Source organism: Channa argus, chromosome 18 (genome assembly GCF_033026475.1).
Source record: "Channa argus isolate prfri chromosome 18, Channa argus male v1.0, whole genome shotgun sequence".
In the NCBI taxonomy this organism is placed as follows: domain Eukaryota; kingdom Metazoa; phylum Chordata; class Actinopteri; order Anabantiformes; family Channidae; genus Channa; species Channa argus.
This window is the reverse complement of record NC_090214.1, coordinates 14372148-14388525: the sequence shown is the minus strand read 5'-3', so window position 1 is coordinate 14388525 and position 16378 is coordinate 14372148. Positions and strand designations below refer to the sequence as shown.

The 16378-nt window shown below is 39.4% G+C and overlaps 2 protein-coding genes across 3 annotated transcripts; both read left to right on the top strand.

The window, feature by feature from the left end:
- Positions 1-58: 58 nt before the first annotated feature.
- Positions 59-2254, top strand: LOC137103738 (SOSS complex subunit C-like). Of its 2 annotated transcripts, none has more exons than XM_067484358.1 (4): positions 59-400; positions 1484-1580; positions 1755-1827; positions 2040-2254. In XM_067484358.1, the coding sequence occupies exons 1-4, from the start codon at positions 376-378 to the stop codon at positions 2136-2138; spliced, it is 294 nt and encodes a 97-aa protein (XP_067340459.1). In that variant the 5' UTR covers positions 59-375; the 3' UTR covers positions 2139-2254. The 2 variants fall into 2 exon arrangements, with proteins under 2 accessions (XP_067340459.1, XP_067340458.1); XM_067484357.1 differs by having other exon boundaries at positions 63-400; positions 1740-1827.
- A 3728-nt stretch (positions 2255-5982) lies between these two features.
- Positions 5983-14435, top strand: LOC137103995 (sorting nexin-18-like). Its single transcript, XM_067484782.1, has 4 exons — positions 5983-7446; positions 7825-8118; positions 9210-9592; positions 13458-14435. The coding sequence occupies exons 1-4, from the start codon at positions 6704-6706 to the stop codon at positions 13682-13684; spliced, it is 1647 nt and encodes a 548-aa protein (XP_067340883.1). The 5' UTR covers positions 5983-6703; the 3' UTR covers positions 13685-14435.
- Positions 14436-16378: the final 1943 nt, after the last annotated feature.

Genomic DNA, 16378 nt, shown 5'->3' with positions numbered 1-16378 from the left:
TCAGGGTTTGTGGTTACTGAAAATATGAGAAGAGTGAGACTCTGTCTTTTAAGTGCTACCTAAGATTTAAGGAAGCACCACGTTAAAACCGGCACACGGTCAGTGGAGGCAAAATGCGACTCAGTGTTTGCAATTGATCAAGCGTTTATTCATTAATTTATGCTTTTAGCTGATGATACAGTAACATATGAGATTATATACCGTGTATTCTATCTATTATTTTTAGTAGGTGATTATAAGAAGAATCTTTTTGTCCACAAGAAGAACGATTTGCCGCATCGAAAGAAACAAGCACATAAAAGTCAAACAAAACCATTAACATAATAAGGTCTGTGCTTTAAAATCTTCGCCAGCTTTTTTACTATCTCAGTCGACATGGCTGCTAATCCCCCAGGACAAGGTAATTGTTCAGTTTTCCCTAGCATTTGAAATACAGGCATTGTTGTTTGTCTTTATAGCTCAACCTGGATCGAACTACAAATGCTTTATCTACTGAAAAATATCGTATGTGGTCCCTTAATAAAAATGACCTACAGAAAAGTTACAGCCTGTCTTCTTATTGGTGATTGTTTAAGATTAGCAAAAATCAACCATCCACACACTCCTGTGTTAAGCCTGTGCTTTAGGTTGTATTGTAAACTTTTGTTTCATTTGTCTTTCAAATTTTTTGGCTTTACTATAATGTAATTTACTGACAAAGCATAATTTCAGGTGCATTGTGGTGTTATTCACCACATTCAGCAAAGGCATTGTTGTGTTTTTCTATGAGTAAATTTCAGTAAATACAATAAGAAGTAAATTCACTTGGTAAGCGGCTCACAAATATGGTGTACAGTGCAAAAAAAGCAGTTTTTCAAGTATTTACAAAAAATTAAAAGTGGAATATAGAATGTATCCAAGGTACACAGAAAGTGTACTACCTGCTCCACCTCATCCAGAGAGCAGCCCAGGACAGACCTAGCCCTCCTTACCAGCTTGTTCAGTCTCTCCCTGTCCCTATCAGTGCAGACTGCACACCAGCAGACAACATTGTAGTCATAGAATGTCCTTAGCAGAGGCCTGCGCTCTCCAAAGGACATCGCCTGTCGTCTCCTCCGACTTTGGCCCTTCTTGTACAGGGCATTGGTGTCCGGTTAGACTAGTCCAGTTTATGGTTGAAGTGTTCACCCAGGTTACCTAAACCTGTCCACTATCTTAATGTCCAAGCCCTGGATGTTCACCAGTGTTTGAGGTAGCGTCCTTCTTCAGACGTCTATCACTGTTTCCTTTATCTTACAGGTGTTTAAGCACAGATGGTTGTCTATGATGTACTCCAGCACACTGTGTAATTGTACTCCAGCACATTTTGCCCTGCAAAATATTGAATCTACTGAAAAATGTTGCTTGTTATTAGATGAGTATGCAACATAATGTTAGATTAGACTTAATGATCTGCCCTTTCTTTCTTTCTCAATCATTTTCTTCATCTTACTTTTCAATTCAGCCTTTCCAAACAAAACACGGGTTGCAATTTTGGCCGAACTGGAGAAGGAGAGGAGGCGGTTGATGCAGAATCATTCCTTGAACACTCCTGGAGCCAGGTAGGGACAGTATATAGCGATGAAAGGTAAAAGTAGTTTTATGTTATTCACACCCCTTCTGAAATCCTTTTTAATGGGTGTAAATTGATGCAGTATTTTAGCATTGCATACTACATCCTCATGTCACTCTACCTCATCCTCTCCTTCCTCTCACTGTAGCATCTCCCTTTCCAGACCGAGTCTGAAGGAGTTCAGGGATAACGCAGAACAGCAGCACATTGCTGCTCAGCAAAAAGCTGCTCTGCAGGTGAGACCCACAAAAACACAAGTACACCTTTTCTTACATGTCTACATCTAAGGGAGCTTTTAAAAAAAATAGACATTGCATTAAATAAAGCTCACTAATTAAAATGTTATATCTTGTTTTTTTCAATCTGTATAAATGAAACGTGAAAGTGGTCAGTACAACGTCTTGATTCAGTCACAGTAACACGTACTTACTGTGTCTTCCTCTTTCAGCATGCACATGCACACTCATCAGGCTTCTTCATCACTCAGGACTCCTCATTTGGGAACCTTATCCTCCCTGTCGTTCCACGCTTAGAGCCTGAGTCCTGACCTTTTACTGCTGATTGCCCTTTATGCTGCCTGAAACAACATGTGTGCACGTCAGATCCATTTTCTCTTTTAAGCCTGCGACTAATGGACAGTTGTTTATGTTGTAAACAATCTCAGGGGAAAGGAAATTCATCAGTTTTACATTTCCCAAACTATCAAGCTGGCTGCTGATTTTAGGAAAGCTTTCCAAACTGTCTGAATAGATTTAAGATAACTGAAAAAAATCTACAGCAACATTGTAAATGCTGTCCTCCTATGTTACTTATTAATGTTCGTTAGTCACGTGGTTTTCCATTAAATGCCCATCAGTTTTTTTTATATTTGTAATTGAATTGTATTATTTGAATAATAAAGTTGTTGCTTTCAATTGTTAAAACCTGCTACATTGTTTTTGCAAATACAAAACAAGGCGCTGAAGCATTTAAGAGGTTATATGATTTTTATTTATTTATTTATTTTCTCACTTGTGATCTTCATGTCTTGTCTGTTGACCTCCATGTTTAGGCTTTCCATATTCAGCCTAAATGTGAACAGACCTCGGTTCTGAAAAGGCTGACAGGTGCAGGTATGAAGAAAATGCATATGGAATGATTTATTTTACTTGTATTCTACATATTAGCATGTTTTTAACCATCCACTTGAGGGATGGAATGTTGATTTCTTTAAGTAGAGAAGGTAAAGAAGATGTATTCCCATACATATTTTATGTATGGTAGTTAACCGATGACATTCAACTATTGACTAAACCTTATTGAACTGGGTTATTTACAGTACGGGAACATCATAGGCCGAGCCACTTAATTATAAAGTGCTTTCAATTGCTACCACACATGCATTCATAATGCCACTGTATAGTAAACAAATGCAGTATAACATATTCTGCCTGATTGGGATTGCAGTAGAAAATAATGGATGTGGAAGAATTCGAGAACAAGACATAATTCTTTCCAGAGTCCCTGCGCATTTGTTATGGATTTTTCACAAATACTCCGAAAGAAACCAATTGGACAGGAAGCAGTGATACATATTTCTACATTCACAGAAGCAGACGTTTGGCCAGAGTGCAACACAACCACACGATAAGTTAAGAAGTACAAAAACAGAGTAACAATAAAAGTGCAACACTGCTATATATTTTCTGGTCTCACGGGGCACAGCAGTAAGCACAATATCTCTGTTTTGTCAGATGTACAAAATAGCACTTTCACCTTTAACATTTCAATCTAGGCCTTGATATCATCCATCGCCTGTCTGCAGCAGTGGGCATAATGTGCCAGCATCTCCATGTTTTCATCGTAGGTGCAAGTACATGAAACGCCTCTGGAGTGGCCAGAATTAATTCAGCTATGGTTTTTATATGGGAGATGATGTTGCGGTCCATCTCAACCAAAAGTCACTTACACTGAAACTTCTGGAAGATGGAAATGTAGCATCTATGACACTCACCATCTTTTCAGTGGAGAGAAAAGGCACAGGGCTGGAGAAAGGCAAACAGGGTATGAATGCAACATTTTATAATAACTATACATCTATTAGCAATATGAGTGTTGTACTATTGTAAACCCTGTTTTTGCCTTAACTCGATTGGAATTTCACTTGAAATTCATTTTGATATTGGCAGTACTGGATTTTATCTGCTGATTAGTGCAATGATTTATTCCGCTTACTTTACTGGTATTGTTGCTATCAATAAACAGTAAATAGAATATATAGTTTTTCCTACTGTTACTTTCTCTTTGTCTGTTTTTTTTTCTTATTACTACTGTGTGAAGTCATTTATTTTGCAATTTTGCAAATGCTTCCGAGCGGGTGTTTTGTGCTGCTTGGGGTGCCAGCAGGGTGGGATTAGCTTGGTAAAGGGTCTGCTATATATAGCACTTTTATTCATATCACTTTACAATGTTGCTTCTCATTCATTCATTCACATACATTCTAGGACACATCCATAATTGCAACTGCCATGCCAATTGGGCTTCAGTTGCCCAAGGACACTTTGGCATATAGGAGGAACCCGAAGTCGAATCAATGACCCTGTGGTCCATGGATGGTGAGCTACACCCACCGAAGCTTTTTGACAGAAAGTGTGTGCATGTGCTGCCTAACAGGAAACATCAATTGTGTCTGTCATTGCCAGAGCATACTTAGTCACCTTACCACTATTGTCAAAACCCTCCGTTGGCAGAATTTGTGGAATTTCACTGATGTTGGAATTTACCAGGCAGGGGATTGGACGATGCTACTGAGTTGCATTATGGGATTTGTTGAGCTGAAGCTCCACCATTCAGTTTTTTTTTTTTTGAGTATTTGCTGCATTGACATGTCTCTTGCAAGTCCCTTTACTTTGTAAAAGTGCAACACGAAATCACAAAAGCAATTAAAAAATCGAAACACCAGAAAAATGAATGAATGAATAAAAAACCATGAGTTTAGACATTCGGATTGGACGACTTATGTTTCTGATTTTTTTAATGGCCCCCCCTCCAAAAAAAAAAAAAACATCTTAAAAACATCTCACATCTTCTGTACCTTAGTAGATAGACACTGCCAAAGGGATACTGCTGCCATGGAGATCAGGTTCTGCTGTCTGTTTGGTACCTTAGGAACCATGGGTAAGATGTTCCAGACTGCAAATGAGGTAGCAGATTTCAAGGACAATCAGACACTTTTATTATGTGTGTGTTCATGCAAACCTTAATTTATCAAGACAGATCAAAGCCGGTTCAGCCCATTAACGAGTGTCACATTTACTTACTTAAAATTTAAAACACTTTAGATATGAGCTCAGGTAAGTTTCATTTGCTACTCACTTTCCACATTTTTTGCTCTTGTTCTCTAGCAAAATAATGATCTGATCAAATAATATCAATATTATATCATATGTCCAGTATTTTAGAAATAATTACATTTGCCCTTACCAGTCACTAGAATCTACAATTGTAGGTCACTTTCCTGCCAGCAGCTGGCAAGGAGAAACTTTCTCCTTTGGTTTGGTGATGTAACACTGGCATCTAGTTGCCTGTTTGGAGAAATGCTATCAAAAGTTTTTTGATTATGAACAATATGGTCTTACAAATGTATTTGAATGACAACATTAAAATGAAAGCTGCAGATGGCCTTATGTACAGTGCCCTCCAATTTTTTTTTTAATCAATGTGCCTCTGTACTCCACAGTTCATTTCAATAAGTCACACGAAGTCAAAGTGCAGGCATTTCCAAACATCAACACAGAGGATACTCAGCAACAGTGATGTCTATAAATCACAGACTCAGTCATTACATACAAACGATATGTAACAAATTACTAAACAGAAGCAATTTCATTTACATACGGTCGTTGTGTCCTAAACATTATGGGCAGACTATAAATAAACTCTGCTGTAAGTTATACACCGTTAAACCACAACGTATATAAAAAGCACCCTTTAATAAAACCTGAGAATATGCACTTTGACTACATGTGATTTTTTTAATTACAAATCTCAAATTGGACAAAAGAGACACATATTTAAAAGCTGGGTCATTGTCACAAACATTATATAGAGCCATGGAGATGTGTTTAAGTTGCTTATTCATGCCTAAGAGTCATTCTACTTCATTCATCTGCTATTTTACAGGGCGCATTTGTGACAGAGGCAGGATTCTCAAAACCAAACTGTAGCCTACTTATTACTCACAGCCCAGAGTGAGGACAGAGTGCTATACACCAAGAATGCAAGATTACATAAAAGTCACATAGTCCGTTTTCTTTTCCTAAAACAAAAATGCTTAGGTTAAACAAATGTTTTCCAAACTAAACATGATGTCACATCCTCTTGTACATGAGCCCCTGAACATCCCTGAACTTTTTTTTAAAGAACAGAGAAACTGAGAACAGCAGAAGCTCAAACGCAACCCTCCTACAGTTATCCACCTAAGCGAGTCCGACGATGACGTTTCGATGACGCGGCGATGACCTAATAGGATGGAACATTTACATGATGAACTTCAACTCAGAATGTGGGGCTTTAAAAGCTTTTTACATTTATGAAGTTGGTGACTCGACTGATCTTGCATTTGACTCCACCCTCCGTTAGTCAGCCAGTCTACTACGTGTTCGGGTGAGGGTTAAGACTGCTGCCTTAACTTACAAGCATCCCGGGGACAAGAGAGGAAAAAAGAACTTCCCTGGGCCGTCGCAGGTTCGCCAACATCAGATTTTAACTTTGTCTTCCCTTGAGAAAAAAGTCGGATGTAACACACGTTTCCTCTGTATGTTCTTGGATGAAGTTCTGGATGGAAACAAATGATATTTGAACCGGGTGAGCGGAGCGGAGAGAGGAGGTGGGTGTCCGATACAAGCCCGTGTGTTTCTCCCTTTTCGTTCTTTTATGCATTATGGAGCTTGGATATAATCTAATTCCAAAGAAGGGGGAAAAGTAGAACCAACATTTTGCTGCCGCCGCTGCGTGATCTAAATCTCATTTCCCAGAGATTATAATCCAGGAAGAAAAGCAAGTAGTTGTTGAGGCAAGACAAAATCAGACACAGAAGCAGAAAAAGGCGTAAATATTATTCATTTAAACATTATGGCGTTGAAGGCTAGAGTGTTGTACGATTTCCATTCTGAAAACCCCGGGGAGATCTCCATAGCAGAAAATGAGCTGGTGACTCTGTTCAGTGAGGAGCAGTTGGAGGGCTGGTTGGAAGGGGAGAACAGCAGGGGAGAGGCTGGCCTCTTCCCTGCCTCCTATGTGGAGATCATCAGAGACCACATTGCCACCAGCACCAGCAACAACGGCTTCTCTCCATCCAAAGCCAAAGCCCTGTCACCCACCCAGTCTCAGAGAGCACTTGGAGCCAGTAGTGGTGGCAGTGGTGGAGGCAGCTTCAACACCAGTCAGGGTAGTGATGATGACTGGGACGACGACTGGGATGACAGCTCCACGGCGGCCGATGTGCCTCAGGGTAACAGTGGCATGCCCGCTCTGTACCCGGTGACCACGTCCTTGCCTGCGCGGCGTGGGACTGCTCAGCAGCATCAGCAGCAGGCCAAAAGCTCGGCCACGGTGGGGAGGAACCTCAACAGGTTCTCCACTTTTGTTAAGTCTGGAGGGGAGGCCTTCTTGCTAGGGGAGGCCTCAGCATTTGTGAAAGATGGGGACCGAATCTGTGTGGTGATGGGGAAACACGGGCCTGAGTGGCAAGAGAATCCATACCCATTCACATGCACCATCGATGACCCTACCAAGCAGACAAAATTCAAAGGCATGAAGAGCTACATGTCCTATGGCCTGACCCCAACACACACCAATGTTCAAGTCAATCGCAGGTACAGCCTCTCCTCCTTCCCTTCCTTTATTTCCTCCTCTTCTTCCTCCTCTTGGGGCTTTTTTCATCACCACATCCCCTCTGGTCCCATACACTTATAATAAATGTTTCTGTGGTTCTTCCTGTGGCCACAATTGTTCCTACAACATGACAAAAACATAGCCAACTATGGCCTTTCACCCTCTTGAGTACTCAGGAATCTTCCTTTCGTTAGATTCCTTAGATTTCCTGTCAATACTTTTCCTGATTTTGAACCAACACTGCTTTCATTCCTTTTTTTCTGCCATCAAACACACCTCGTAATTTCCTTAATTCCTATTTACCCAACCCTATCCTCATTTATCATCCACTGCTTGTCCTCTCTACCTCATCCCTGCAGGTATAAACACTTTGACTGGCTCTACGCTCGCCTCGTGGAGCGTTTCCCTGTCATCTCCGTGCCCCACCTGCCAGAAAAGCAGGCAACAGGACGCTTCGAGGAGGACTTCATCTCCAAGCGCAGGAAGGGTCTGATCTGGTGGATGAATCACATGACCAGCCACCCTGTGCTAGCACGCTGTGATGTTTTTCAGCATTTCCTATCATGTGGTGCAGATGAGAAAGCCTGGAAACAAGGAAAGAGGAAGGCAGAGAGGGACGAGCTGGTTGGGGCTAATTTCTTCCTGACAATCAGGTAGGAGGCTGAGTTATGTGTTGCAGAGGGTATAGGTTTGAATTGATGGTTTACAACATGCTTTCAAAGTGCTTACTGAAAAATCATTGTCTTGTTTGATGTTCAAATAAACAAAATTAAACAGATTCATACAGCCATTTTTCTGCATGCTTTCCCTAATGCAACATGCATGTGTTGCAGATGGCTATGGGTTGCTTTATAACCTAATGATCGGATCACTGATATCTCTGTATGAGGGTAGGAGGTGAAACGAAACAGCACTTATTACTTCCAGGAGCTTCAGGGGAGTTTAAGGAACATTTAACTGATTTAACAAAGCAGGTTTAATGGCAAGGACTTGCAGTGCACAAGTAATCAGTACATTTATCAGTACACAAGTGCTGCGCATGTATTATTTTCCATTTACCATGTACCATTACCATTTACAATTTTATTACAGTACCTATTGTAAAAAGACATAGAGGTCAATATCCGTCCCATTTACAATAGGTAATAGACCTGAATGTAATGTTCCTACAGTGCAGTTCAGGTTATCAGTATTTGACGTTGTCCATTGTTAATTTGCTAAACTACTACTGTTGTTATGACGGTTACACACTTCTAATGTATTGTTAAAATGTAAGCATGCCATTTTTAAGAGATGGCGGGTTGTGGGAAAGAAGCACTTCTTTGCAACTTGTGAAAACCAGCGATGCACAATTTACAATGTAACAAATCTGCACTATTATTAAAGCTCCACATAAAAGTCAACTTTATCAGAATAGTAAAAGTTCAAGTTTGTGGGGTTATATAGTATTTTATTAGCTGTTCCAGTTAATTTGCCCAACCACTTGAAAACTGTGTAAAAGCAGTACTAATAGATTTTTGCTTTTCAGCAAGACACAGTTATATTGTTTCTGTTTGCTGTAACTGAAAGCTTTCATTATAGGGAGTGTCTGATAGTAAGGGATAGATAAGCAGAGCAGAGCCAGAATTTGCTCTCATGTGTTTGTGTCATAAAGATGATGTAATGTCTGAATAAAAAAATAAAAATCACAAATTTCACAATAAAGCCACAAGATGTAAAATGACTAAATACTTTCCTCTATCAGCACGCCTGCAGTTCCACTGGACCTCCAGGAAGTTGAGAACAAGATTGAAGGTTTCAAAGTCTTCACCAAGAGAATGGATGAGAACATTGTGGTAATGAACACCACCATCAACGAGTTTGCCCGCAAACAGATCACAGGGTTCAAGAAGGAGTATCAGAAAGTTGGACAGTCCTTTAAACTGCTGGCGCAGGCTTTTGAGTGGGACCAGCAGACCTATTCAGTGGGCCTGAACCAGGCCATAACCTACACTGGTGAAGCCTATGAGGCAATAGGAGAGTATTTTGCTGAACAGCCACGCCAGGACCTGGATCCCATTTCAGACCTGTTAGACCTCTACAGAGGACACCTGTCCAATTTTCCTGACATCATCCATGTACAGAAAGGTGGGAAAGTGTGTGTGTGTGTTTGTGTGTGTGTGTGTTGGCAAGGTAGCATAAATGTACATGAACAACAGAAAAAAATATCCCTACTGTAAGTAAAGTGCATTTAGAGGACTGTGAGTAAAAGTTCAGAGCCTGAACTTTTTAACACACTTGCATGCTCAAACCTGGGAGCCGAAGAGGGAAGGGGGTGGTGGAAGACGCAACAACAAAAGTATGCAAAAGGAGTTACAGACTGATAAAAGTGCAAAAAATGTACTTGTGTTAGCAGATGCATAATCTAGTATAGTCAAAGGTCATCAGGTTAGCTTCAAGCACACAGGACTGTTGCCCATGGAGGCCTCTGCAGTGTGGAGGGCTCCAGACATGATGGGTTTGAGTCCAGCCCTCTTGTGCTCAGTTTCCATGCGGCAGACCGCAATCTCTCTGGAACAAGAGTTTCATGAATTTATTTATTTTAATTTGCATTAAAAAATAATTAATGATATTTCTAAAAGCTATCCAGCCTGGATCCTCCCTTTCTATTAATCATTCAAGTAAAAAGAAAGACAATATACAAAGACCCAGATTCTGACTATTTCCTAAGCAATGGCAACATCTGTTTTCATTTACTGACTTGCAATGTCAATCTGGGTTTGGGTTGAAAACTGAGACCCATGGTCGTTCCATTGTGACACTCTGGGAACTGTGAGAGCCTGTACTTTCTCATTTGAAAACACACGCTCACAAAGCCTTGTACAAAGGACTTGCAGAGGAGTTAGCTTGTTAGTTTCCTGCATGTTGGGAGGAGGGAGTTGCTCCTGGCATGCAAAGTACTGACCTTTGCCAAACCTAGAGGCACTGTTTCTATAGTCAGCTGAGCTCCGTTCTCCAGATACAATCACAGCTCAGAGCTATGGAAACAGCCTGAATCTCAATAGTCTATGTGACTGACAGGACTTTACCTTTGTGATTGATAAATAAGACGTGTTTTATGTTCTGTTCCCCAGAGAGCACAAGCCTTTAACAACATGCATTCCTCCTAGTTTTCTCTTACTGGAAAATGCTGCTGCTATTATTTAAATGCAAATTGGGTTCTTACTTTACATGCTGTTTAAAATCAATATTAATATGTGTATGTGGAGCATAACTTCATGATTTGTAACATGTGTTGTTTTTGTATGTATGAGACAACTTCCACAAATTAGGTTAAGAAATAGGATAGTTACTGTTTCTAAATGAAACATGATGCAAACCTTACACAAACCTTTACCGAGTCGACTGATCACAATCTAAAACATTTCCTTATTTTAACCTTTACAACCCCAGACATCTGAAGCCGATTCATAGCTTTGTTTAGGGATATGACACATCAGTTCTGCTTTCATCGGATCTCAGACAAAGTTCTTGGGAACCAGCACGGTTTACATAAAAAAAGAAAACCCCAAAAACATCAGCTGTCACTCAATTATCTGTTGGCTGAACTCTTTTAAATTCCATTGAAATGTAACGAAAAGTTCACGTCATGCGCACTTAACCATAAAAGACATACTACTGTAGACACACATAAAGACTTACCAACTACAACCAAACATATCCTAACTATAGTTTGACTTAGTAGGTGCAAATGTTAGGATGCTAGTTTTTGAATCATACAAAAGGAATCAATGACTCATATTTCATGAAATGTACCCAGCAGATCATATAATCAGTCCAAGCTGTGGGATCAAAGCACAGACTCTTGAGTAAGCCATTGCTGCTGAGATAGGAACACTGCTGGGGAAGCTTCTTTGAAGGCATAGCTTTTAGGACGCAATTGCTGTACTTGACATTGTAAGAAATTTAAATACAGAATAGCTGCCCAAGTGAGAAAACTATTTCAGTTTAAGCTACTTAGAAAAGATATTTCAGATTACTGACAATGTACGTGTGGTACGAAATTATAACAAAATAATACAAGGATGCCAAGAAAATAGAGCCCAGGTGAAATTGCTGACTAAAGCAGGGTTAGTCAGTTAGTCAGGCAACTTCTTACATAGCAAGCTTCTTTGGACATTTGGTAATAAAAACCCATAATCAATACTCAGGACTAATTAACACAAAAAAGAATGATACCTAATACGTTAAAATGTATTTTAACTACTTGAAACGCTATGCAAGTATGAATGTAGTTGAACAACAAGCGAGCTACTCTACAGTGTAGTTAACCCTTGTAGTTGAAGAGGATAGAAGTGGTGATGGTTTCTATAAGAGCTGATTGGGTGAAGGATCTCAATTGGTAGAAAACTCAGGAGAAACGTATGCATTAGTGCATCTATATTTTTAAAAAAGAGTAAATACTTTCCCCTCATTTTCTAACCTGATAAACCTTTGAAACTATTGCATTAAATTCTGGAGTCAGCATACCAAAGAAAGCTGCAGGGTTTTAACATTTCCAAACATGTCAACCTTCACCCTTCTCTCAGTAGTTTCACATTCCACAAATACCCATCTATCTTCCTTAGTGCTGGACAGTTTCTCCAATAACAACCTAATTACAAAACCATGCTGATGTTGCAGTGTGTAGATAGAGGTTGTGATGCTGGCCACTAAAGGCAGACAGCTTTATTGACTTAAATGTCCCTGTACAGTATCGTCTCACAGTGCGAGTTCTTTCTGTGAGGTCCAAAGGCTACATCTGATTTAAATAAGGAGAGATTCCTGGGCCTCTTGTCCTGTGTTGCTCTGGGTCTGCAGGAATGCAAAACTGAGCAGTCTCAGGATTAGTTTCCCCTCCTCCTCCTTTCTTCTCCAATTCTTCCTCCTTCCTCCTGGTGCTTGATGAGAAGGAAGGACAAGGAAGAAGAGGGGGGGGGGGGGGGGGGGGGGTGAGGGAGTTCAGATAGTTGCATAGCTTTACAAATTTCCCACCAGCAGTGGAAACAGTACAAGAGTTCAGATTACAGCCACGTAATCACCTTGGCTGTGAGGAGAGAAAAGTCCAGGTTAATTTCAGCTCATTAATGCATTGGTGAAGCAATGGTATGTGTTTTCCATGTGTGTAAGAAAGACAAGTTCAACAGGGCCATGAAGAGGACCTGTACCAGGCTTCCAGCAAGCTCATCATTTCCTCCACAAACTGCCATGTTAGGGTATTACTCAGAGTTCATCCTCATCTGTTTTTCATTGGTTTTGTCTGTTCAAACTGTTCTACTTCCCCCATGAAATTTACACTATAAGACATTCAGAGTCACGATTGGGTTATATGGTAACTTCAAGGAAACCTGGAAAAACTAAGCAATAATCATCTTATTTCACTAGTATGAAAGACATGTGGTGATCAGACTAGTGGTTAACTTAGAGAATTTGGGTGGAGGAGAAAAACTGTCTCTTCTCTCATTGTTTTGCCCATAGGGCAATTATTATTTGGTTTAAAATGGATACTAACTTAAAACTTTGTCTTTTGCTCTTTTGCTCTTTTCATTTCCTCTTTATTTCCTTCCAAATAGCTGTTTTTTTTTTCTTGTGGCCAAACCTCTGCCCCCTATTACTGAATGCAATCTGTGATTGAGGTTTTTCAGAAAAAGTGAACATGTTCCTGTTCATGTAAGATAAATATGTAACGACTGCAGCACTTTGATTTCAAATCATTTGTGGTTTTAATAAACTTTACCAAACAATTTCTTTGTATACATTAAAAAAATGATGTAGCTTCTAGGCAGGACAAAGCACATTTATATTTCATCCTTTTGACCTACTCGAAGTATTTTTTTCCATTCACAGATGTAAGGTTTTCATTTTGACCTAAACTTTCAATCTGCAAAGAAATCATATGGTGCAGTCCAATTTTGAATCTGTGCACTCTGTCTCAGTCTCAGTCTTCTCTCTCTCCCTCCTTGTCTTCTGCCAGGTGCACTAACCAAGGTGAAAGACTGTCCCAAGCAGGAAGGTGAGCTTCATGACCGCTGCAACATCATTTCCTGTGCCACACTCGCAGAGATCCAACACTTCCACCACACACGTGTACGGGACTTCCGCTCACAGATGCAACACCACCTCCGTCAGCAGATTGGCTTCTTCCAGAAGATCACTGCCAAGCTGGAGGAAGCAGTTCAGAGATACGATGATAACCACTAGAAAGTCTTTGGGGAACAGATGAAGAAGGGGGAAGCCAACGAGGAACACTGATGGGTTTATCCTCCAGTAACATCCTATTGAGAGAAAACCTTGAAGACTTAAGTTTAAATGGACCCCAGTGCAGGTATTAATGCTAGACAAAATATACCTGTCTGTTGAAAAATATAGGCCGTGGGATGTGGAATGACAACTTTTTGGATTATCTGGACAGCTCTGATGAATGTGCTAGTAACGCGGACTTTGCTCATGCTCCAGGCACATGGTGCAACTCAGCAGGGCTGCTTAGAGATTAAAAACAGCTGGTCTCAGTACAATGGAGCTGTCTTTTGATTCCCAGTTTCAGGGTCATGTGATCTCGTTCTGCTTCCACTGCCTGACCAATTGATGGAAACTTGCCATTCAGAAAAAATTTAAATCAGCTCAAATATATATAAATGCTGTATGGAATTCCCTAAATCACCCTAACTAGATGTTTTAATCAGCAGAAGACCCTCTTCTATGTCTTTATTTTTTCTACTTGAATTACCTGCCAGTATTGTTTTAGTCATGATCAGCTCCACTGCAATTTGACGTATTTCTGATGTCTAACATATCTCGCAGAACTCAGACGCTGTCACATTTTTACATTTTTAGTATTGCTATTTTTTGAGAATTTTTGTGTAGTGTCTGACTTAAAACTTAATTTACACAGACTTGACTGAATGGCTCCAGTTCTCTGTTTTTGGAATATTTCATAAAAACTTGATATTGATATCTGTCTTTCTACTCTCCCTAAGTCTGGAGAGGTTGGAGGTCAGGGTACAAACACTTAAGTATGTTAGGTTTTTACTGGGATAAACAGAAATAAAACAGATCTATCCGTTGTAAGAATCCGTTTGTGGACTTTTCTGTAACATTTTTCAAATGTATCTGGGGATTTTGTCATTGTTAATAATTAGGAGCATTTGGGTGAAAAGCTGAGCAGCACAGTGGTAGAGGGGAAAAGCCTGGTGACCTGTCCAGGGTGTATGCTGCCTCTCACCCTATGACAGCTGGAATAGGCTGCGGGCTGCAGCCTATTCTTATCACCCTCAACGTGATAAGCTGTTAAAGATGATGGATGGTCTGAATCTCTGTACCTTAGAGTAAATTTTAGCAGTGCAAGTTGCTGTCTTTTTTCTGATACTATCACATGAGGGAGACAAGAATACAGAGACAAGAATACGTTAATAATAATAATAAACCTTTGAAATGACCTGTTTTCCTTTCTCGATTGGTCAAAAATGTTATGATTCTGAACATCTAGGTCACAGGTAACACAGTAACACAAAAACAGTTATATATTTCATGTCTTTAGGGAACATGCCCATTAAACATTTAAAGTGGTGGTGAAAAACCATCATGAACCTTTTTATTTAATTACTGGTTGAAGCTCCTGTGGCAGGATCAACTGCAGACAATCACTGCCGTCGGGTGCGAGAATGGACAATGTTGAGAAGAAACTTGGACAATTCTTCAATCCAAACTTAGCTCTAGTCAAAACTTCAAATCTTGACTCCAATTAGCATTTGTTGTCAGATAATTTTCACACCAAAACTATGACTTTAATAAGAATGAATTGAGTATGGACAAGAACATAATAGTGATTTGTTCGTATTAGTTAAAACATTTGGTATTTGTTCAAAAAAGATCTGGCCATATTTTAGAACGACTTTATTTATACAACTTGTAGTTCTAAGTAGGAAAAATACTAAAATCCTCACTTACTTTTTGTTTTGTTGTCACGCTTTTCAACATGTCGTAATTTCAGGTGTATTTCAGGATTTAAAATAATATTACCATCCTGAGATTTTACTTAACAAAGTATATTATGCAACATATTATGGACCTACCACCTGGTTGTTTTGAACACTTTTAGCTTTTTTCAGAAAGATGTAAATCTACATAATCAAATTTTCAATCAAGGTTTTAACACTTCTAATGTGATTTAATGGATAAGCATTTCAGCACATATCTTTATGAAAGTCGAAGTTGTGGCAATCATGTTTCATTATTGTTTTTAAAAATATTTTATTTGTTGAAAATTCTTGCTACTCATGATCACAATTGAGTAGTATGTTTTTGCTAAAAATGGCACGTGGAGTTTAAGCATTAGTCTGTAATGGAGAACAGCATATTTTATTTACAGGAAGACACTTGAACTACCCTTTCTTTATCATGTTAAATAATGTACAGAGATTCTAAAAATATGCCATATTATTAATAAGGTTCAATAAGTGGAAAAAAGCATAAGTAATTAAGTAAGTTTAGGAAAACTTTGCTCTGACAGATAAACATCTTATCACTTATTTTTCTTGTGGTGACAGTAGCAATCCAGCCCTATAATCTGACACCAAAGTTCAAAGGCTGCAGGTTGGATTACTGCATTCACAGGCTCTTCATTATTTAGACCTACCCCATTCTCTTCTTCCTCAGCGTCATCTATCCTGTTTAATTTGTGTCATCAATCATATTGGTAGTATTTGTTATTTAAAATTTATTTAAACTCTAAAGATACATTTTGGCAAATCATTTTCAGTTTGTGCAAAACTAACAAAACTAATTACAAAAAGGAAAATTCTGCTTTTACACTTTCTATAGGCTGCAACCAACCTATTATGTTTTAAAACTCAGAGCAGAAAAGGCAAAACATCAGGGTGGTAATAGAATTTTTTG